Below are 24,204 nucleotides of genomic sequence, written 5' to 3'. Positions count from 1 at the left end.
GCAAATATTTTTCTTGCAAATACCTTACAGATGGGAAATAACAGCAACGCTACTGACAGTTACCTTATATGGAAGGTCATTTATTTGGCTGGCACTTACAGACAGCCTCAGGTCTCTGGGGTTACGGTATGCTTAATGGCTGAGGACACAGTGAATGCAAACGGCAACACAATTCAATCTTCCTCTACAAAAAATAAATAGGAAGCCGATTTTATCACTTCCTCAGGCTCAACATGTCTGTTTGCCTTCCTCATATCTGCATTGTGCTGATGTTTAGGTATTCAGCAGGCATCCGTGACCACGACCGTTTCCTCCAAACAGCGGCGATGGCCTTTTGTTCTCCTCAGCCAGAAGCTCCGGGTTGGAGGAGGAAGACGGTCTGTATGATTACGCATAACCTTCACGCGCTAATGTCCACAGACAATCAGTAATGAGAGGAGGGAAGAGGAGAGACTCAGTTATTAGACAGTTTTATCTAATCACGTCCAAATGCGGAGACGCTGTAACACCTAACAGAGCTGATGGCTGATTGTTTACTTGTGGAAATTTAATGAGCTGCCTTTCATCTTTTTTACTTTTATTTCGGTCTTTCTGTAGACATTTCCTGGCGCTTCCAGGGTTTTTTCCAATTTAACCTGCTACACCGACTGTCCACCCATCAGACGAGATCGTGTTTGCAAGTTCAAGCAAAAATCATTTGCTGTCACTGGAAATCTGGGTTGCCATAGGAACACAGTACAAATTCCCACTAAGGCAAAAGCTGTCTGGCTGCTAATACAAGCAATATTGAAAAAGTGTTTTCTGTTTTCGCAGGATTTCTGACGGTCTTTTGTATTCGCGGTGGAATGTGAAACAGAATCAGCAGGAGTGGAGGGCGTGTTGCTCCTCACGTCGGTTGTTGATGTTTGCTGCGCGACCGACGGGATGCAGCGTCTCACGCTCACAAGAGAGTAAAACTGAGCTTTTCACTGGATAATGAGATCCTGGGCACTTTCCTGTGAATGCAACAGGAAAAAGTGTTCATCTTTTAAAAGCAAGCATAGAAATATAAAAAAAAAACTAAAAATGGTGGTTCTTTTTAGTTTAATTAAAGGTGTAGAGCATTTTTAGCTTAACTTTATTAGTCATACTAAGAAAATGCATTTTTTATAAGTCCTTTTGAATTTTAAATGTGTTTACAAAACTGCATCTACCATCTTTGAGTGAAGATGATGCAGCCAAATGCAAAAAGTATATTTTCAAGCTATTTCTGTAAAACACGACACAAAAAAAGGAGAGAGTTTGGACTTCAGTTTAACTTCTTTCTGTAAAAGACACGGTCCAAAAAAAAATGTGTTTATGGGACGATCTGTTAAAACATTAGTAAATAGTTGTCTTTGCATTGGACAGGTACATCTTTTCACATTGATGTAAAAGATAGAAACTGCTTTACTTTAATAAAAATAACATTCAACTGAGTTTGAACATGTCTGTCTGTGGAGAACCTGTCCTGCAGTTGTGTTGACTTTTGCAGGAGGAAACTCACCAAACAGATGATTTCAGATCTGCTGCAGTCCAGACTTTGGGCTTTCAAACGGCTCTAACTGACAGTGGGTCTAATTTCTGAGTAGATGTGAATGAAGCCATTAATAATCAGTTAATGCTGAACATGAATCATCATTCACAGGTATAACTTTTCCCTAACATGAAAAAACTGAACCCCACTAACTTTGTTTTTTTTCTCAAATTTTCTTTTAATTTTTTTTAGAGTTAGTTTACCTTCAGACATGCTTGTAAAAAGTGGGATGTGTTATAGTGGGATTAGGCTGTTTAAAGGGACTCCTCTCAAAGCAGCAGAATTGATTTATTGGTCAAAGTGTCGACCTCTGCTACAATAGTTGTCAATAAGCCCCTTTCAGCATGTTAGTTCAGTTTTTTCTTGCTGACCTATTGCCTTGGAGATCAAAACAATTGACAAGCAATTTGGCTGGAATCAAACAACAAAAAATATATGAAATACCAAGTGCTTTTTGAATTAGTCTTAGTTCTTCACTCAGCTCAGGGCAAAAGACTTTCTTCTTGACTGGGTTAGTTCAAGTCCAGATAAGCAGCTAAATTCAATGATTGTTGTTTTCGCTTGTCCATTGTTAGGAAATTCAGTTTCTTGGTGATATTATAATGTAATTGTACTGTTAAAGAGGCAAAATAAGCCCCTGTGTCTCTCCTGGGATTTAATTTGTTCAAACAGAAACAACAATTGTGTAAATAAAATGTTGATTCGTTTGAGAAAGAGCGATGTTCAGGGTTAGTAATGAGTTTCATCTGAATGGATTGTTGTAATTAAATACCTCCTCACCCTGTGACACTTATAGATTATATACAATGCTTGGGGTGAAGCGAGCAAAACATCTCAGATTTGTATTTGTGAAGCAGTTTGAAAAACATGTATTTATTTTTGCATCTCCATTTCATTCCAGTTTATTTAAATTGACCTCAAACTTAGAAAAGAACCCAACAGAACAACTGGGCTGTTTGTCTTCCACTTTTAAGGCGTCTCACTCTGACAGCTGTGTTTAGTTCTGGACACCGTTTAGGATCAGAACCAGCCTTCAAAAGGTTCTGCTGACTAGATTGTGGGGAGTATGGGGGATGAAATGAAGAAGCAGATATTAGATAAATAAGACAATCCTCTGTGCATTTAGTGCTTAGTGTAAAGATTGTAAAGATTTTATATGAAATTCACACTCCTAATGTTTCATGTGTTCAGTGAGTTGGGGATAATTTAAAGCTAAATATACTTTTTTGTGGGGATTCATGTGTGATTAGAGATGTACGCACTAAGACTGTCATTTTTAGTTCATGAAAGATTTAATTTATTTTTGGGGTTGCCCCTTTTATGTCAGAGCTTTTTCAGGTCTGAGGATTTTATGAATCAAGAATCGTTTATTGTATTTATGTGATCACATATAATGAAATTCTGTTTGGTAACTCTCATTGTTATAAGAGGCCAACAAACTTTTAAATAATACATGTGCATTTGTTATTTTTTGTACAAATATACATAAACTCTGTAGAACCTCACTTAAAATAATCCAAACTATCCTTTTACACTCTTGTAGACTATTGTTGATAGTTTGAATCCCACTAAAGCCTGTTGATGCAGATTTTACACATACTAAAAATATTAGTATCACTTTCTCACCAGTTAGTGGTCTAATTTATGTCTGATTTAGCTACATAAATCCTGAACCTGTATATTTTAGCCAGGTTAACAATAATCTCTTCCAAATTTAGCATCTGCTTGACAGCAAAACCACCGATTACTGTTGACCTTTGGTATTTACAGGGGATAGCTGCCAATAAATAGCTTTTAACTGCCCATGTTAGTAGTTCAAATGCAAAATATGCCCTGATATGCAATAATACATACAGCATTTATTGAAAATGTTTTAAATAGTCCATGGAAAACTGTGAATATTTGAATTTTCTGCAAACAATTTGGAGTCACGTTCTACAGAAAATATGTCAATACTCAAGTGGTATTCTGCTGTAATTTACATTTTATGCACTTATGAATAAATTCAAAAAGCCCTGGTAGAGATTTAGTTTTAATTCTTTCTGGCAATGGCTTCATTGCCACCATGTTGTTCATGCAAGATAGAAACCAGCAGGATTTAGTAATGATTGTGTTTAGTGACCTGAAAATGATTCAAACCAAGAAGACTAAAGATGAGATGGATGAAACATGCATAACAGAAAAAAAGAAGATAAAAATCTCCACCTCTAGTTTCAGGCAGGCGACCAGCTGAATACATTTTCCACCTTATGTTTTATGTTTCAGGTGCACAGAATAGAAAATAGCATCCCATCGCTGTAGGATTGTTCCTGGCATCCATTCAGCCGGTGTTGACCAGTTCTGGTGTTTGATAGCCATTGTCCTGCATGTTTTAGCCGTTTGGGTGAAACTTCATAGAATGTCTTGGAAGGACTTGTTCAAAGCCTGCAGGACACTGATGCTGAGGACCAACACTGGACACCTCCGGTTTCAGCTGCATATATTTCCCTCCTGATTGCACCGACTCTCCAGCTGAACCTTCTCTTTCCACCGGCCTCCTCCCTTTTCACTCTCTTAAGTCCTCCACATACTTTTTGTGACCCTCCCTGAGTTGTACTTACTCATTTCAAATTCCACCAATATCTCTCCATATCTATCCAGCCCCCTCCCCATCTCTGCCCTTGTCATACTCCTTCAACCTCCCACTCTCTAACTCCTCCACGGTCCATCTCCTCCATCCATCGCCCCAGGATACCCCCCAACCCCCAGAAGTCCCAGCCTCCCGCGGCTCCCCAGAGCGCCTGCCCACCAACTCACCCAGCAGGATGACGATGCACAGCAGGATGGCGATCAGAGCCCCCGTGCTGAGGCCCGCAGAGGAGAAGAACGCTTCCCCCTGGCAGATCCGGATCTTGCCGTGGCGCTGGCATGGGCACACCCGCAGGGTCAAGGTGCTGGTGCCACTGAGCGATGGCTCCCCGCCATCCCACACCACGATGGGAAGCTCATAGAGCTCCTGGGTCAGATGGTTAAACCGGCGCCGCCTGGCAATGATGTTAGCTGTGCTGTCTGCAAAGACAAAATGATAAAAACGGTCATACCCTTGGGCTGAAAGACTAACTGTGCACCTCTTTCAGAGAAATATGCAATTACTTCTATATTGGTGACAATAGTTTGCTAAACTTAGTCTTGGCGTTGTTTGTTGCTTTCCTTCTGAAAGCATCCAAATACAGAATTATTTACTGTGTCTGCAGCTTCTCGGCTTGCCAAGGCTAATTAATTTTAAAGGTGTTTGTTTAATTCTTCTAATATGCAACAAAAGAACAGTTTACCTTGATCTCTGCACAAACACGTCTGTTATTGCCACGTAAATAAGCAGAAATAATAGGGAGCAAAAAAAGAGCAAGACAGCCGCTGGAGATTTTCTGACAAGATCGGCAATTTGTCCCAGACAAGCAAATGTATAAGGGCTGAAGTTAATGAGAAAGGTTTGATTTGGTGATTGTAGCAGGAAATTATTTCACACCTGAGCCTAAACGACCAGCATTTATTATTCACCATTTTACTCTATAAAACGACAGTACTGACAAAGTTCAAGAGTTTCAGACTGAATGAACCCTGACCACAGATGATCTCAATTTGATCAGAAATAAACTAAATAATATTTAGGAGTTTCATAAGGCGGCTAAATGTGTCTCCTGTTCTTTGTCAGGTGAATCGGTCTCGTTCGTTGCCGACATCTAAACGGCAAATAACACCAACTTTGAGCTACTTCAGGTTCCATGTCACACTTTATTTATTAAATTGAGCCACTGAAGTTTCAAATGACTAACATATTTATTTTATAATGACTGTTTCCGCATTTATGGACAACGATTTTATTAATTTTATTATTTTAAGAACAACCTAGCCAAGCTGCCCTTAATAAATATTGAATCAACTGTAAATGAACATTTATTTTGTTTTTTTTAGTTAAAGTTAAAGAAATGAATCTTCTTTAGACAGATTGGAGAAATCACATCAAGTTAAACAACTAAATGACACAAACAGTCCCAGGGTTGAAACGTAGCTTTTAGACTTAATGTTTAAAGGAACAAAGACTCATTTGAAACTTCATAATCAACTATCAGTAGGGAAATAAAAGGTTTGATGCCTCTGCAAAGCAAAAATATTGGGTTTTGCTAAAAACAAAACTTATCATGACAGTGGAAACAACAGTGAAGATATAAAGATATAAAATATAAAGATGTGGCGACAGTTTTTCTCTCACCAACAGTTTTTAAAACTCTGTTTTTCACACAAGATGCCAACATTTCCTTAAAAAAGCCAATTTAAAACGTTTTATCCCTACATTTGCTCTTTTTTAAGTCCTCTCTCCGTAGGATTCATTTTACCATGAAAGACAATTCCAGAAAAAATGTACTTTGCATATATAAATTGCACAGCTTTTTTTCTCTTACAGTGTAGAATGATTAGGCTAACTCAGTAAGCCTCAATTTAATAAAACATGCAAAGCAGTGAGACAGGAGAGCTGAAGGGAAGGAAGAATCAATAAAATAAGTTTTGTCAGCAGGTTTCATTATATTGATTGCAGAGTCGGGATATGTGGGCATATTTCATTCAACAATTTGCTCATATTAGCTGCTTATATAAAAACTGGGGTCTCTGTGTTCTTGGTGTCGAAGGCAAAACTTCAGCTAAGCTAACAGAGAGCATTCCTTATTTTTATTTTACTTCTCAAAGTCAAGCAAGAAGGTTAAACATCTGTTTTAAATAAGAAAATATCCTTTAAGAATATCATGATTTTACATATTTTCTAAATTACTAAGGTATTTTTAATGCTGCTAATTAATTTCCGTGCCTTCTTTCCTTCTGCTGGTGAATTCTAAATTATTTAAAGAGCAACAAATTTATCACAGCCAGCTGTGCAGAACATCCTCTTCTGACCAGATGGATAAATCTGTTCACCGAGCGCCTTGTTCATTAAACTAACACACTCTGTTCACAAAGGAACGGACAGTTTGTTAAAAGTAGCACGGTCAAGTTTTAGAAAAGAAAAAAAAAATCTGATTAATCAATTGTGATGTAAATAAGCACATTTTCGAATAAACTCAGTACAAGACTGTATAACACACTACTGTGAACCAGGTGACACTGTGAAAGAGGCTTTTAGGTCAAAATAGTCTGCATTATGTAATATGAACACAGTTTTCAGATTAATTACATGCATTAATGATGACAGACCTAATTACAAGTCACTTATATTTACATCCATTTAGAGGCTATTTTAACAGTTACATGGCCTCTAAACAAAGACCAGGACGTATTAAAGCAGCTTGAAGCTGGGACTCTGGTGAAATGCTTGACAGATTTGAGTCTCGACTTCTGTCTGTCTTATTGGACCAGACAGAAGTCATATGTGGGAAACCACAAGGTTCAATCCTGGGGTCTCGTTCTATGTATCAAAAATAACTCAAAGAAATCTGACTTTGTAATTTGATGCCTTGAAATTGGGGGAGGGAGGTCTGAGTCTCATGACCCAGGAGTCCTGCCTTCAGTCAAACGTTTGAGATCTGTAAAAACTAAAACCAAGAGGCTGAGCAACAGTTTATACCCATTACACCATCCTGAATGATGGCTAAGCAGTTAATTTGACCTTATCTATTTTTATCTATAATTTTGTACAGTTTTAAATTAACATTTATCAAGTGATGAGTGGAAAATATAATTTTTATTGTCCTTTTTTCAAATGAGACATTGTTTTTGTCAGGAAAATTGCACCAAAGTTCTTTTGTTACAAATGCAATCACAAAGCTTGACACAGATTCTGTCAAATGTTTGATCGGCGCATGAGAAAGGTCATTTACAGATGTTTATTGAACGTGCCACATCTTTTCATTGGAGTATGACAACGTCAGGAGTCCTTAAAGATACTGTGGGTGAAAACTTAAGACAACTTAACTTTGGGTTTGCATACTGATGACACACTGTGCGCTGATCTTGATGTTCACGCTATTTAAGTTCTGAAAATGCTGAATCGTGCAGCAGGGCAGCCTTTGTCCCTCCGCCCGGTGAAAACACCTCCGCCGTGCTGTACTATCGAGCTGCTGCCGCTCTGAGACCTCGCCTCCCACTCCAATCTCGACTCCATCTATGAATAATTATGATCGACAGTTGGAAAGACATCACGTACTTCAAGCTTTATTAAGCCAGGACTCGTGTACCGCCGCATCAGCACGCAGACGGGCGGAGGCTTCAGAAGACGCAAATGGCACAGAGGAGACGGGGATTCAGAGGCTGGACGTCTGAGCAGTAAGCAGAGAGCAGGCTGGGTGACAGCCGAGGCTGAACCAGAGGAGGCTCAACAACAAAAAAAAATAAATAATCAGTTTGGTGTGTACGCGCAGGTCCTTGTACTAAACACACAGAGGAAGCTCAGATCCATTATGCTATGGTAATTCACATGAACCCATGTCTCGTCACAGGTGAGAGGAGGAGAGCGGTGTGATTGCAGAGTGAATGTGATTAATGCCTCAGCGAGACAGACCATCTGCAGCCAAACTGCATCCACACACACACGGGACACCACGCTGAATACAAAAGTTTGACCGCAGCAACCGCAAAAAATGACCAGCGTTCAATAATTTGGAATCATTAGAATTATGTATTTTGCATAAACCAGGTAATACAATGGTCCAGTTTAGTAAGCCGCCCAGCAGTTTCCCCTCCACACGACACAAACACAGTAATTAGTATGCACTGCATGCGAGGCTCTCCTCACGCTCTGGTTCCGCTCGGCGCTGGCAAACAGGTTCTTTTCCCCAAAACCATCAACACAATGCAAGAGCCACTTGGATAGGTTTCATATTCCCACAGTGCATTGCAAAATGTTGCAAAGCTGCTCCCAGTTTTGTCTTGTTACAACAGCTAAGTTTATGAGATTATTCTGAGGTAGGCGGGGAAGGGTCCAAGATATTTGGAAAATAAACGTTTTAAAAGTGTGGTGTGTGTTCGTATTCAGACGCACTGATAAAAGTTTAGCACAACCAAGTGCTTTTTTCAATATACATGCACCTGGTTGGAAATCTGAGAAATAAGCTAAAAAAAATAAAAACTCACAACATGAATAAGCTTAAGACTATGCAACCCATCAGACAGGTTAAGGAAAAGTTTGAAAACAAGAACCCAAATTTTAAACATCCCAAAATGATTCATCTAAATATAGTTTTCCACCTAAACTGACAGGCTGACCAGGAAAAACAAGAAGATGGACAGATCCAGAGCTCAGGTGGGAGAATCTGTTGACATTCGTAGGAGAATGAACTGATTTGGTCTTAATGAAAGCACTGAGAGGAAACAAGGAAATTGTTGGAAGAAGACAAGGAACGCCACTGGCCGTTTGCCAAAGTCATTCAGGTGAGACAGGAAACGTGGAAGAAGTTTGTCCAGTCGGGTCAGTCTTAAAATATTGTTTGTCTAACATGCAAAATGCTGAGCTTTCAGATCAGCAAAGGAGACAGGCATGATAGGAGGAGTGATGGATAAGGAGACCAGGAAGTAACGCTGAAATAGAAGGAAAAGAAGAGAGAGAGAGAGAGAGACAGAGAGAGAGAGAAGGCTTGGGGAGCAGAAGCTCCAGTAGGAAGGTCAGCTTGGTGATGCTGCCATCAACTAATCATTCTCACTCTCCTGCTGTTAACTTTTTACTTTTGTGAACATCAAAAATAATCCTAGTCAGTTAATCTGTTTCTTGTTGTAAATTGGGCTCAAACCCCCAGTCGATCTCATTCTGCAAATCCAGGTTCTGGTTTCTTCTTGCTGCATTTCCTTAGACAGAAACTCTCCAAGTCGGCAGCAGAGATGGGTGACGAGGCAGAGCAGATTCAGTATCCGTCAGCCTTTGACCGTAATCCAGAGACATGAAGCAGAGGTTGAAGGCAACATCAGACATACAGTAAGAGCAATCAGGGAGCAGGTAAAGGTAATGTTCAGGATCAGGAACTCAAGATAGAACAAAGGTGTGGTAGGGGGATTGATGACAGGACAGGAGGGGCAGAGCAGAGAAAATATGACAAGTGGATGAAACTTGTAGACAAAACTCAACAGATCTTTAACAATCTAGTTTATAAAACAGATGAATAACGTTGCAAGGGATGCATCTTAGGTTTTCCCTTCAGGGTTTAAGGTTTGAGATTGAATTTTTCATTAAAAAAAATAATTACTTTACTGTAATGTTGAAACTGTTTTCTGCAAAGTTAACTTTCAGGCCAAAAGTATCAAAAATAGTCAAATAAATCAATAGCACACAGACACGACACAAACATATCTACGGAATTCAGAGTTGCCTACACATGCACTCGGTTGCGTTTCTTGTAAACGTTGGTGGGAGTGAGTAGGTGCCAATGACTGGAATCTGCAGCACTCCAGTTTGCACTTGAAAAACGGAGCTGTGGAAATCCCTTTCTGGAAGAAACGTCTCTGTTGTGTCCTAGTTTATAAGTTAAAAGTTTGACTGTCAAGAAAAAAACCCAGTTACATTTTTAGTCTCCACTTTTACAAATATTCTTCACATTTGTAGAAACGCTTCATCTCCTCAGACAAATAGACTTTATAGTTTGGCTCTGCTTAATTACATAGTACTTCTATCAAACACCCCACAAAATATCTATTTGAATTGGATTTATAATTAGGAGGTAGCACTAAGGGAAACTTAAAATACATAAAAACAGAAAACAAGTTCACATATTTGCTTGAAGTCATCGCTGTCTTTTCTTAAAAATAACTGATACTCATTATGGAAATGGAAATAACTGATGAAATGCATCCAACCTGGTATGACTCCAGCTGTTTCCAGCCTGAACGTCCTAACAGGATTTATCCCAGAGAGGATCAATTACCTGGATACCTTCAGAGGCTGAAACAAACCCAAGAACAGAAACTTCCTTTGTTTTCTACAGATGGATATCTGCAGTATTCTTCATTTTTCTTATGAGTAAAACAATTACTTGTCTCTTGAACTACAGCTGTGAGCCAACACAAACTTCAAACACCCTAATGAGGAAGGTGTCTGAAAACTGGACCATAACTGTCTGTTTTTGTCTTTTTTGTTGTCAGTAATAAAGTCCAGTTTTCCCTGATACTTTAATTCAACTATTTCTCTCATATTAACTTTGATGTTTGCACTTGGTTCCCTTTAGGACACTTCAATTCAGAAAATGAACACAGCTGCAGTGCTTGGATGCTCTAATTTTCCATTTGCATGTGCTATTATATTTTGGCTTACAGCTGCTGTACAGTATAAATCTGTGTGTTGCTTAAGCTTTCCCCTGTGGCAGATTAAAAATCCCACAAAGGAAGCTGATTTTAGTATCGATAATTTAATCCTTTCATTCATATTTACTTACAAAACTTAGAATTCTGACTTTTTTTTTGCTTAAATTGTTTATGCACAATCAGGCAAGTTTTAAAACTCAAACCTAAGAACATATTTTGGGACAGAGATTTGATTATTTTCATATGCTATCAACATAACTCACATTAATTTGTATGTTGATATAAAAGGACAAGTTAAAGTCAGGATCCTGATGGTTTTCAGTAAGTTTTCAGTCAGAAGAGAAGAGTCTAATATTGATTCATAGCATGTGTGTGTATGACTAAATTTATAATTAAACAGAAAAAAAAAATGAATGCATACATTCTGAAAACAATAATTACACTTTACAACACTGGCTTAGTTATTACTCACAGTTATTTTCTGAAACGGAGTCATAAATCTGAGTTAATAATCCTGACCTTTAAGCAGAAGGCAACTATTGTGCTCTATTTGCAACTATTTCCTGTGTGATGTTGAGAAAGCCAACATCACTCTGGAGCTCTGCCGCTCCACACAGCCCAACTCTTTCAATAGATCATCAAGTGTTGGCAAATCAACTGTGAGTAAAATGAGCATGACATAAAAGCTAATTGACATCCTACGTATCTGACAGCCGTCCTCTCAATACAGCCTATTAACTGTAATATCACAGGATCCTCTCTGTGCGCATGGGAAGACGATGCTGTCAGAAATCAAGTGATCAGTTTAAACATGAGGCTTATTTATAAATCACAGCATCAGTGTAATTGGTTGTTGAGGTGAGATGTGATAGAATGAGACAGATATCAAGCAGATCAAAGAGCCAGTCAAAATTTCAGCCACTGTAAACGATAAGGGAGGTTGATGTATTTAAATTGACTTCACCAAAGAAGATTTTCGCCACAGAAGGATTTCCAACTTTCTACCTAAACGTCATTTTAACAAAGATTACAGTTTCTTTGAAGCTAACATTTAGCACTAAACCACTACACTTATCTGATTCAGTGAACAAGAGCTGGCTCTCTTAGAGGTCTCAGTAGCAGAAGAATAACCTGTTGTAATAAGATAATAGCTTGAAAGAAATCTGATATGAATAAGCGATAAAAATTTTCTGGACAAAAATCCACAACAGTTTAGTTAATAGGCTCTCTTTATACCCATTACTGTCAAATTACCAAAAAATGAGAGGGAAGGATGAATGCACTGCAGGTATAATTGACTATTTAACTGCAGAGGTTTAAATGAGCAAAACCTCAAATTAAAAATCTAATTGTAAATTTAGCAAAAAAAAAAAAAAAAAAAAAAAGTCAAGTTCAGAAAGATCCTGAAATGAGATACATAAGATACGAGGAAGCGATTGGTGTGGATGAAAGGTAATTTTTTCAGCTGCCCAAAAACAGATGGAGGTCAGACGTACAGACGGCTGTAGGTCGGATGGTTCCCGATATAAAAAGGTATCAGCGATCAATACCTACAGCTAATTACCTCTTTATTGTAAAAGAAAAGTTCAAACTGCTGCAGTGAATCAAGTTTCAGGAAAACACTTTAATGATCAAACTGCAACTGAGAAGAAAAGGAGGTCATGAGAGAGTTACTGGTGTGAGAGACTGAAAGGGATTTTCTTCAGTTGCACAACAACGGAGGGCGGTATTAGGTCCTGGCACAGCGAAGCCACCAACTGTTAGTCTGCAACAACAGGAGTGAAAGAAGCTGCTCCGAGTGTGAAGAGCTTACTTGAATTATCAGACACAGGAGTCAACAGTACGATGCGCCGTCTGGATTTTTTCTTCTCCAAGTTCAAGTGCGAATGCAGCCTCTAATTGAGCACATTTGACTGATATCAGGAAAAGCCTGAGAGCAGCAGCTTAACTTTTCACAGGGAGCTTTATGTAGATAAGGCAGCCGGAGAGAGTAAAAGGCAAATAAATAAGTAACATTAATTCAACCAGAACACGGATTATTGAAAAAGTAAATAGGTAAGCAGTGAATACAACAATATAAATATAAAACAAAATTGACATTTTTCAGCTTCATATCATGTTGTAATGTTATTCCCTTCATCAAAAACGTACCTGGAGTGTTACCTTGACCCGTACATGCATGTGTAAGAAATCCTTTAATCTCCAACCATTAAGCTGTGGGTGGACTGAGCTCCACCTTCGAGTTGCAGTTTTCACGCTTCAGAGTTTCTGTCTCATAGAGCAACCCTCCATCGCATCTCCCTCCCTCAGCTCCTTCAGACTAGTGGCAGCAACTAGCAAACACCTGGTGGAACTGCACATCCGCTGAGCTCATCATACAAGCTGCTTCTCAGTGCAAAGCTGGTAAAAATATTGCTAAAGAGTTGAAAAAGGAACGATGTGATGAGGTTTCAGAAAGGGCAGGAGTTCTTGAAGAGACAGAGGCCCAATTTCCAGGCATTAAATTGTGAAGTTAAATTTCTTTTAAGTCATATTTGATATGTAAAGCATATATTGTTTAACAACTGAAACAGGTGTTTAACTGTTTAACAACTTTTTAACACTATGTGCATAAAAAAATACACAATACCGGCCCTTTAACAATTTAACAATTGTTAAATTAATTAATGTTAATTAATTAATTAAATTAATTAATGTTAATTGCCCTTTAACAATTCTGGTTTCATGTTTTAGATTGTAACAAAAACAAAAATACACTCTGATCAAAGTAGAGAACATATTTTGATGGTAGGTTATAGGATATGCATTCTGATAAGGTTCCTTTTTCTATAAGCAAGTGTTAAATATTACTTTCATTGATTTGATGCAATATAATGTAACATAATTCTAAATGTCAGATTTTTATTAGTTATAAGCAGAAAATCCTCATAACATCAAACGAACTAGAGTTTGATTAAAGTGGACAGAACAAGGCTGGTGTGAATGCAGCCAGAATAAAAATCCTTCAGCAATGAGTCCTGAGGAGCCGATGTTTAGAAGAAAACATTCATCAAGAGGAACAAAGACGGCATCTCATATCAAACGTCTTCTTTCTTTATACTTGTTTCTTGGGGATTTTTTTCCCCCTGTTCTCCGTAAATTTATAGTTTTCAATTAGTAGCCTTTCATCATCAGCTTAAAGTGGAAATCTCTTTGAATTGGGAACATAAAATTCCTGAACATAACCCATTTAGGCTGCAAAGGCTTCAGGGCTGTGCTGAATTTATGGTCCTGTCTGCTTTTCCCATTTATTGTTATCTCTGCTGAGTCAACACTCACACAGGTATGATTTACTCATCTGTTCCTTTTTTATGCCTTTTGTTCAGGGCAGTAAGTTTCTGCACTTACTGTCATTGCATTTCTGAAAGAGTTATGCATTTCTACACTGAATGCCAGAACTCTGACTATTTCAGTGGGCCGTTCAAACAAGAATATTCCACTTCTCAAACTCGATGCATGTTTAACCTCTGCAAGTATGAAATTCATTTCATTCTTATAAATTATGTAGGTTTACATGATTCATATTTTCTATCAGTGAATGTCATCATTACTGCCTTAAATGCACTTCAAAGTAAAATTTCAGTGCCTGTATCTTCATTTTCTTAATTCTTGTCTTTTTTATATGTATTCAGTCATAAAATTCAGGATAGTTGTATTTCCATGTAGTTGATCTCAGGGATCAGATGATAATATAATATCCATCAAGACAACAGTATATGTTTGATCCTAAACATTTTATCAAATCAATGCTACACATGCAGTGGATAAAAGAAAAGTTGCTGAGATGCAGTCAAATACGTTCTCCTTTATTTGGCTCAGACACTGAGAGATGTAAGCTGATTCTCATAACCAAACATGCAGAATCATTATTTGTACACAGAGAGGATCCATATTATATTTGTCCACTGGATAAGCTTTGCTCACAAACAGCTGACATCACCTTAGTGGTCTGGTTTTAACTCCCTGCTCAGACTCTCTCCTAGCAGTAGCATTAACCCTTGGTGTTTTCCTCCCTCATGTATGAACTGTTGCTTTAAATCCAATATTCATGTTATTTCATAGTCCTCTGGCAAGAAAAGCAGGAGGGTTGTGCTAAACAGAAACGATATCTGGAGGAAATGTCCTAATTGTGTTACTGACCGTATTTATTCAGAGTTAGGGTTTGAAAGTTAATGAGATATAAACAAATTAAATCTGTGACTTTTGTAAACCAGAACACCATGTATTGCTGTTTTGGATGAAACATGCCGACAACACAAGCTTCTACAATGTACATTGGTTTGGGCAAAATACCCTTTTGTTCTCTCATATCTACACTGAAAAATAATTAAAAAAGGAAATCCTGCCCATCCCACATAGGATTATACCAAATAATCTAATCAGAGAAAAACAAGAGCCTGTGGGCTGGCATGCATGAAGAGGTAAAGAACAAATTAAAAGGCACCGTATCTCAAAACAGCACTAAATCAAAAAATCTGTTATTAATCCCTCATAAGAGAAGAGCTTTGAATATACAAAGATTTAAATTTTACAAAACAAAAATATTAAAAAGTGGATAATTTTATTCTCCTGTATACACTTAAAGCAGATCTTGTCCATGTTTTAAAGGAGCGTTTGCCAATTAGTGGACTCTGGTTCATTCCCTGTCCAGTCACCTCATTCCAACAGAACAAAGATAATAAATTAAACCAAATAAATCAACTGTAGACCAGCTCAGTTGATTTAAAAATGTATTCGTCTTTTGCAAAAGGTAAAACTTCAGGAAAGTTATAAACATAACAAGTATTACCAAACCTTTGACAAAATAAACATTGGTAACCAAATATAAATGATCCTGGAAGAAGTTTTTATATTAAGTTCATAGATATTCTTACTCTGAACAACTGCTAACTTGTGACCAACTGTCTTTTAAAATAGCATTACATGAAAATTATCTGCATACAGAAAATAAAAATAATTTGGTGACAAGAAATAAGAAATAGCATGTCTGTCACAGCACAGTCATCATTATCACACCCAAGGTGAAAAGACAAAATATCACTTTTTAAGTAGGTGAAAGTTAAGTAGAGATCGATTCAGTTCATGGTGTGAATATCTGGAGAGCCTTAGAAAAGCATCAATTCCCTTTAACCTTGTTTATGTTGTTTTCATGTTTCAACCAAAAAATTCAGATGGTTTTCAGATTTCATGTGATGCAAAGCAGTGCATAATTATGAAGTAAAAAGAAAAAAAAAAGATTTCAAATGGTTTTTATAACAAATACCAATCTGAAAAGTGATTGATACATAGACATTAACATCCTTCCACATTAGTACTTCTAAATGTCATCACACCAACGTTTAAAAAGATTGGTGGACGAGGTTTTGTCCACTGAAACTTCCTCTGGTTGCCAGTTTTACTGGATATTGCCTTCGACATGTGTCCTCTGTTTACAAGAAGAAAAAATAAGCTAATTGCAAAGTCCTGGCATAAAAAATTAAGGGAAACTGAATCACTAAGGCGAGTTAGCATGATGGTCAATACAATTAGCATGCTAAGGCTAGAGCAGCAGGCGTTCAGCATCGGACTGCAGGCTAGCTACCTACATCAGTACCCAAACTAATTAACCAGATAATAGCTCAATAAAATCCCACTGCTTATTCCCACTGATGTAGACTTTAATTCTTGATTTTTCTAAACCTCTTTAGCTGGAATTAGTTGATAAATAAATCATCTGTACATGACAATAATCACTGATTCATTCAAGTTCTGTCATTCGAGTGGATATTTACGTAAAACTCTGTATTTTTTTAATCAAGATGCTAATAAGGTAAAGCCATAGACAACACTTATGACTGTAATAATATCTTGTTTTAGCTGTAGATACAAAATTATTTCTTTTCCTTTTTAAATTAAAGCAGTTAAATCCTGTTTTGTTGCAAATTCTTTGTGTTCAAAGAAGTTGTTCAAGCTGTTAGATTGTGGCTCAGTTTGCCTTTTGTAATAGAAATTTGTCAAATTTGTACTCTTGCAAATTAGATTAACATCCATAATTTCCTCTGAGGAATTTGTTGATGTTGTACAGACTGATGGCTCAGAATTAAAACCACGTAACTAGAGTACTTCTTCCCTACTTTTCCCACTCATTCTTTCACTTCTGATGTTTCACTGAATTCCGTTTTTTGGGGGGTTAATAAGAGTAAAACTAGAACTTAACAACCTTCTTGTCCCATATGTTTGTTTAAAGTCAGTAGTTCTTTGTTCTCATGGAGTCTTTGCAGGCTTGGCTTTGCTTTTATTCTCTTCTACCTTGAGACTCGCTGATGGTCAAGAGGTGAGGGATGTCTGCAGAAAAGCCCTGCCTCAGAAACTCGAGGGAGGCAAAGACAGGCGTATGATGGGAAGGAATTGGACAAAGAGATAAAACGACCTATCTTGTATGATCAGGGATTTTTTTTTTCTTTATCTCACTACTGTGACCTTCATCTTTGTTTTTATGCTCCTCCATGGCATCCGGAGTGCCGTGAACTCCTCTTCTCTGTGGGTAACCGTGAGATCTTCTGGCTGAGAGCTTATAAAAGCCCTGTGATTGCCGACCACCCCGGGGCTAGGTATTCACCTGACACTGAAAATGGTTTCCATAGCAACGCCCACTCGCCAGCCACAGGCAGGCTCGATATTATACACAGGAGGCGGCGACAGGGAGCGGCTGAGCGAGGTAATCCATTTGACAACACGATGCGCAAACACGGCACAGCTCTGTGACTCTGCTTAACGCAATCAGAGGGGATCCCACTGAGTCTGCAGCTTACCATGCTCACTTGTTATAAAGCGTGTGGTTTTACTGCACCACAAGGGTACGAGAGCGTCAGAACGACTTGCTGAATGCTTAAAACCCGAGCAGACGGCCAAAAAAAACCCGGAAACAAAACGAACAAACGTAAAGATCATCTCGGTTACCTCCGTTGTCCTTTAGGGTGAAGTTGGGGTTAACTGGCAGTTGGCTTGGCAGAGCAAAAGAGAATCTCTGTCCATTGGCAAAGTCGTCCTTGTCCACTGCTGTGACGGTCTGGATCAACTGAGAAACAACATGAACATACTTTTAAAATCATTACTACAACATTTTTACTTTTTTTTTTTTTTTTTTTTTTCTTTCCTGGAAAGTAGAAAATCACATGAAACATTCTCCTTCAGCTGTGCACTTTGCTTGAAGCATCTAAGATTAAAAAAAAAGAAGAAGCTGCGATTTAACACTCTAGAATGGCTCCACTCAAGCTGGCAGCGGATTGGAGAAGCTCTCATGTTAGTTCTGATTTGTTTGGAGACTTTTGTTTTTTTCAGTTGAGGCTCTGCTTTTATCTATTTTTTTTACACAATTGTGATTTTGGATGCTGTGCAGCTGGAAGGATTTTTGCTCTTGCTTGTTGTTTTAACCTTCATACAGTTGTTCAGATGTGCAACCGTGGCAACAAGGTGATTTTTTTATACAACCTGGAGCAGTTGATGAACTGATTAGTTTCAAAAAGATGAAATAAAACCCCAAATCCCAAAGGTGTTGAAATCATTTGGATGTGATACAGCATGAGTTCTGTTGTTAGGGAGATAATTGGGCTTTATTAGCTTTATGATTGGCAGTAACTCTATACATTTACAGTTGTAATAATTAAATGAGGACAATGACTGTAAAATCAACCAATAACTACGTTCGTAAGTTGTGGACCTTTGTAATTGAAACATTTACGACTGGATTCATTTTTCAATTGCTATGAAAACTTGAGCAAATGTAAACAAACAGAAATACATTTGAAGGAAATTATATAAATTATAGAGTACGAAGCGCAGCCAGAAGAATAAGCGTGATACGCCTACATCTTTTTAGAATCAATTTAACATAAAGGGCAGCATTTACTTCTTTCCCACTATAGAACAAGAACAAAGACTAAACATCATCAGCCGGGGTGGATTTCTACGTTTTCTTTCACAATAAACTGTGAATAAAAACAACCAAAGCTGAGTTTCATATGTTTGCCACATTTTTTTGCACATATTTTCTGTTAAATCTTCATGAAGAAGACTGTCTGAATTATTCCAGATGTTTATTCCATGACAGATTTACCATTTTCTCAGTTTATCCTTTAATTATGTCTTTTGTTTTATATAATACTGCAAAGGTTTTTATATTTTTTACTTTTTTAATGTGTTAAGTCACATCAACTAAAATGCTAAAATAAGTTTTTAGTACAACTGAGGGTCAAATATCTGGTTTAACAAACTCTTACAATTAGAAAAAGACTGGCCTCATCATAAAATTGGTTATTCCTAAATATAGCATTTTTCTTGAGAAAATTTAGGTAATTTTATAATTTCCAAACCATTTTTGTCTGACAGTCAGTTCCTTTTTGTTTATCTGCAGAACTTTTAAAAATGACATTTAATTCATGATGCATCCCATTTTTGTGTAGTATAAAAAGTTTAGGTATCCAACACACAACCAAGTGGTACACAACATTAACCCTTAATTAGTCAAATGTGAACTTTATCAGGCTAAAGGACAGATTCAGTTTCCGTACATCACATCCATGCTTGGTGAAGGATTCAGATTATGAAATACTTTGCTCTAATGTGGAGGCAGTGTGTACAGATACATTGTTGCTCATATTTATCGAGTGATGCACAGTTAGTCTAATATCATGACATCTGACACTCAGGTGGTTGGAGGAGTTTTGGAGTCTAGTAAGTCATAAGCAGTTCCTTAAAATAGCATTTTATAGTTTGAATTAGCTTCTCCAGATTTGCAAAAAATATTTGATTCAGTTGCACTTTCTGATGTAAATGTGAATCATTTCCAAATAATTACCACAAAATGAATATAATGTTGCCCCATGCACATTTCCTGCTGAATGCAAAAGTTTTACTGCATGCAAAACATTGTGATTCTTTCTATTTAATCCTCCGAGGCAGGAACCCTGAGCTTGCAAACCTTAATTTAAATTTAATCCAAACTTTCTTTTAGACTCATCTTAAACCAGCTCCTAACTATTAAAAATGTATTTAGTTGCGTCTTTCGCTGCTTTACTCCATCATCCTTTGCAAAACCACACTTTCAGCCATTTCCAAGCTGCTGATTGCTCTATATCTCAACAACCTTCTTAATTTGAATGAATCAAAGACTACTGTGAGCAAATTGGAACAAGCTTCGATTTAGAGCTGTCATGGTTTGCTGCTGAGATACTCATTTTGTATAAGGGATGATTAAGCAGCCTCTCTGCAGCCCCGTCTCTACAGCTCTGGTCTCGCTGAGCAACTCAAAAATTGCTGAGGGAAACAAGAGTTCAGCACAAAGAGGTGCGGTCAGGGAAACGGCTGTGGTTAATGTGCAGCTCTCCACACTTTCTTCTTTTGAGTTCAAGGAAGTTTTGAACATGTGAGGCCAGAGATAGGGAGAAAAACTGTAAAGGGGTGTTTAGCATTTTTTTCCTTCCCCAGATGGGTTCCAGACACTCACCTGGTCGAGCTTTGAGCTCTCGCACACAATGACTTCCTCGTTGGTTGCTATTTCTGGTGGATTGTCGTTCATGTCCAGCACCTGCACGGTAACAGGAATGTGCCTGAGCAGACTGGGGTTGTCTGTAAGCAGAGAGAGTAGGAGGCAGAGGGAGAGAAGCCAAATTTAGGCTTTCATTGTAAACATTTTAAAAACAGGTAGAGATACTGGAAACAAGGAATGCCAAAGCTTTAAAGGTGCCCTATTGAGGGTCAAATATCTGGTTCAACGTGTTAAGATAGGTCTATGGCAAATAAAACATGTCCATTAACGTTTTTGTACAAACTCAGTGTTAGATAATCAGATTTCAGTCTGGTCAGTTCTGCCTATTTTGAGCTCATTTCAACATGAGCTTTTTATGGATTCTGTCTCTTTAAATTCAGATAAGCTGCTGCTGGCCACACCCCCCGACTCAATGTTTACAACCACAGGTGAAAATGGCTGCAAACTTGAAAAACATTAGTAAGGACTCCTGCACAGCCAACAGAAAGTGGTTTCTAAATAGTAAGTCAAAAACGAAACACGTGTCTTTTCCAGCAGCCATTGTACAGTGCATACAGTACAACCAGCTGACCAAACTAACTGGATCCAGTCTCAATTGAGACTGAACATTTTTGAAACACCAAAAAGCAATAACTAATTGAACAACTTATTGCTGGGTGTTTTTCAGATACTGTTGAAACTGGAAGCATAAAAATGTGCAAAATAAGTATTTTTTTCATATTTTAAAAATGTTTTAATGTTTTTCATTATAGTTCAAGTAATTCAGCTACACCACTTTCTCACTTGTTCCTGAAACTGGACAAAAATAAAGCTTCTAAACTCATCTGAGTTTTACTATTTTATGAAAAGTATGAACACAAAGTAAAACACTCACTTGTTGCTTATAAGCCAGCGACTTTTTGTTACGTAGAAATATCTACTGTATGATTAAAGAATACAAAGCTGCAGTGATTTTCCACCAATTGTGTCAGTTTATCTGCATTGAGAAAAGGCTCTTAAAGTAAACTTGTCACCTTCCAGACTGACAAACGTGACCTTGAATTTGAATATATTGATGAGTAATGCAGTAACCGGTGCTATCGACTTGTTGCTGTGCACCAGAGGACAGACGGCAACTCAAAGGTTACAAAGCAGATTCCTCACGTTTGGTTAAAATTAGAAAGCCTAAAATTAACCTAGCAGTGCCCCTCCCCTACTTGTTGCTGGGTACTGCTGTTCACCTGGCTTAAAGAAAGGTTCCTACAATTATCACTAATTTACAGTAGCTGCCCACAAATTATGTAATAGTAAATCAACCAGTATCAGATATACTGCAAGGTTCACTTTTTATCACTAGCAGACTGTGGTAGACTCAAACAAACTGCTTAAACAACTCAGAGTATGCAGGACCTTCTGTGGCCCTGAAGTAAGGGTCCTTGAGGAATGCAGCTGCCTGTCGACCCGTGAAGCACCTCTGTCCAGGACTGCAGAGTGCTTTTACTGGGTGGCTTCCAGGAGAGATAATGATTTACGGTATGAGTGTGCAGTAGAACGGCTGAGGTGAAACACTGCGTTTGCTCAGCGAAAAATATCACTAACGAGAAAAAAGAAAAAAAAAAAAAACTATCTTCAGGTGCTCAAATCCCCGAGGGAATTCCTGGTTCTACATGTTTACTTTTTATTTTGTCTTTAGGAATATGTGTGTTTGCGTGTCCACGCGTGCGCGTCTGTGTGTGTGTGTGTGTGTGTTACTAAATAATTTATTAAATTTATTAAATAAATTATGAACGGCTGTGTGCTTTGTAATATGCTCATCATACATCGATATCAGAATATTCCATTCCTATTCTATTGTTATAGCCACTAAGCATATTTAAATATGATGAACTATGTATTAAAAACATACTTAAAAATACAATTGTTTATAAATGTTGCTTTGATAGATATTTGAATATGGTTTACAGTAACAAAAAAAGTGTGTTATGATCGATTAAATGCGCTGATAAATCATTGTGCCTGCTAAACACATAACGCTGAGTGGAGTGGTGTACCGCTCCAAGATGGCCGCCCTAAATCTCGTCAGTGACAATAGGCGAGAGCGGTCCATGAGGCGTCTATCCTTATATTATGTCTATACTCAGCACTCTACTAGTCTGCCGTCAGTTTTCTTCCTCTACACGTTAATTCACGTACCGATACAAGGCAACTGTAGAGCCCTCTAGTGCAGGGATGTCAAACTCAATTTCACCAAGGGCCACTTCAGCATATTGGCCACCCTCTACGGGCCACATTGATGGTACAATTACCCAATTATACCCTAACCCTTTAAAGATTATTAGTCAAAATTATATACATCTAAAAGACACGTACTGCAAATATCACTTGATTCATTTTTTTAACTCTATAAATATCCCCACACTTAGTGAAACAGTTAAATCAGAGCTGGATATCCCGATATCTATAGATGAAATTTCAAATGCAATAGATAAATTAAAATCAGGAAAAACACCCGGTCCGGACGGGATCCCTTTGTACCTCTATAAAATATTTAAAAACAAACTACTACAGCCCCTCTAAAAAATGCTTGCAGAAAGTTATACCCTTAAAGAATGACCTCCTTCTCTACGAAATGCAATCATAACAGTACTACCCAAACCTGGAAAACCACGCACCAGATGCGAATCTTTTCGACCGATCTCTCTTATAAATTCTGACGCCAAAATAATATCTAAAGTAATCATTATTTATTTTTGTTTGGGCTTGAGAAATTTTTACCATCTCTTTCTGAACCTGATCAGAACGGATTTATAAAGGGGCGGCAAGCCCACCGTGGTGTACGTCGTGTGCTGAATATAATCTATGCTAAATATGAACATCCCGATACAGCTTTACTTTCCCTTGATGCAGAAAAAGCATTCGATAGAGTGGAACATAATTATCTATACAATGTTTTATCTCAATTTGGCTTGGGTAGTTATTTCATAACCTGGATTAAAATAATTAATAATAAACCCACAGCCTCAGTTATAACGAATAATATTATATCAGATTCATTTAATCTAGCTAGGGGAACACGTCAAGGGTGTCCCCTCTCACCCCTTCTTTGTTCTGGCAATTGAACCATTGGGTTTTGCCTTAAGGAACAATCAAAACATACGGGATGTCAGAATAAAAAGTATTGAATCTAAAATTTGACTGTTTTCAGATAACATTATGTTAATGTCTAATCTGAAGCGCTCAATCCCTCAACTACTTAAAATTATTAGCGCGTTTGGTTATAATTTTGGTTATAAATTTAACAAAGCTAAATCCGCCATCCTATTTTTAAATCAGTCCACCTCAAAATTAACATGGGGACGCCGACTAAATCTCGTGGACTAAATCTCGCTCAAGTTATCACGATAACGAACAACAATGATTTCTAACTTGGCGTTTGGACTGATACTTAGCCCTCTCTTCGCAAGTTCTGCAGGCGGCGTACTTTGACTTATTAAGAGCACGAACACCATAGATGTCCTCTTCTTTTGCCCTTTTTTGGAGCACAGAAGTTAATGTCTGGTAGTCTGGTCTCCTCTTTCCAGAGCAAACGTCCTCAGCCGAGGACGTTTGCTGTTTTGGAAGATTGGCCAGATCTTCCCCTACGACAGCTCTCTCTTGAGTCCGGTCTTCCAACGCCGCTTTTGTCGGTGCAGAGGTTGAGCTTTTAGACTCAACGGCCTCCTCTGTACCGCTAACTTCCCCAGCCGGGGACAGATCTGTCTGAAAACTCATTTCAGACACAGCCGTCTGAAATGAGTTTTCAGACACAGCCGTCTGAAATGAGTTTTCAGACCGATCTGAGTGACTGGTCTGA

The 24,204-nt window shown here is 37.9% G+C and overlaps 1 protein-coding gene across 2 annotated transcripts in view; it reads right to left on the bottom strand.

Annotated features, from left to right (window-relative positions):
• Positions 1-24,204, bottom strand: part of LOC106935933 (cadherin-18) — a 96,319-nt gene that overhangs the window by 6,761 nt on the left and 65,354 nt on the right. Inside the window, exons 8-10 of one of the 2 annotated variants that reach the window (XM_015016672.1) lie at positions 20,331-20,452; positions 17,786-17,903; positions 4,352-4,603 (exon numbers count right to left, since the gene is read on the bottom strand). In XM_015016672.1, the coding sequence (XP_014872158.1) occupies positions 4,352-4,603; positions 17,786-17,903; positions 20,331-20,452 (492 nt within the window). Of the gene's footprint in view, positions 1-4,351; positions 4,604-14,631; positions 14,911-17,785; positions 17,904-20,330; positions 20,453-24,204 lie in introns of those variants that run through there. The other variant, XM_015016680.1, reaches the window with a different exon arrangement.

The sequence above is a fragment of the Poecilia latipinna genome, unplaced genomic scaffold, assembly GCF_001443285.1.
Source record: "Poecilia latipinna isolate Pla-1442-1.1 unplaced genomic scaffold, P_latipinna-1.0 Scaffold74, whole genome shotgun sequence".
In the NCBI taxonomy this organism is placed as follows: Eukaryota; Metazoa; Chordata; class Actinopteri; order Cyprinodontiformes; family Poeciliidae; genus Poecilia; species Poecilia latipinna.
Note: the sequence above shows the minus strand (reverse complement) of the source record. Positions and strands in the feature narration are given on the sequence as shown.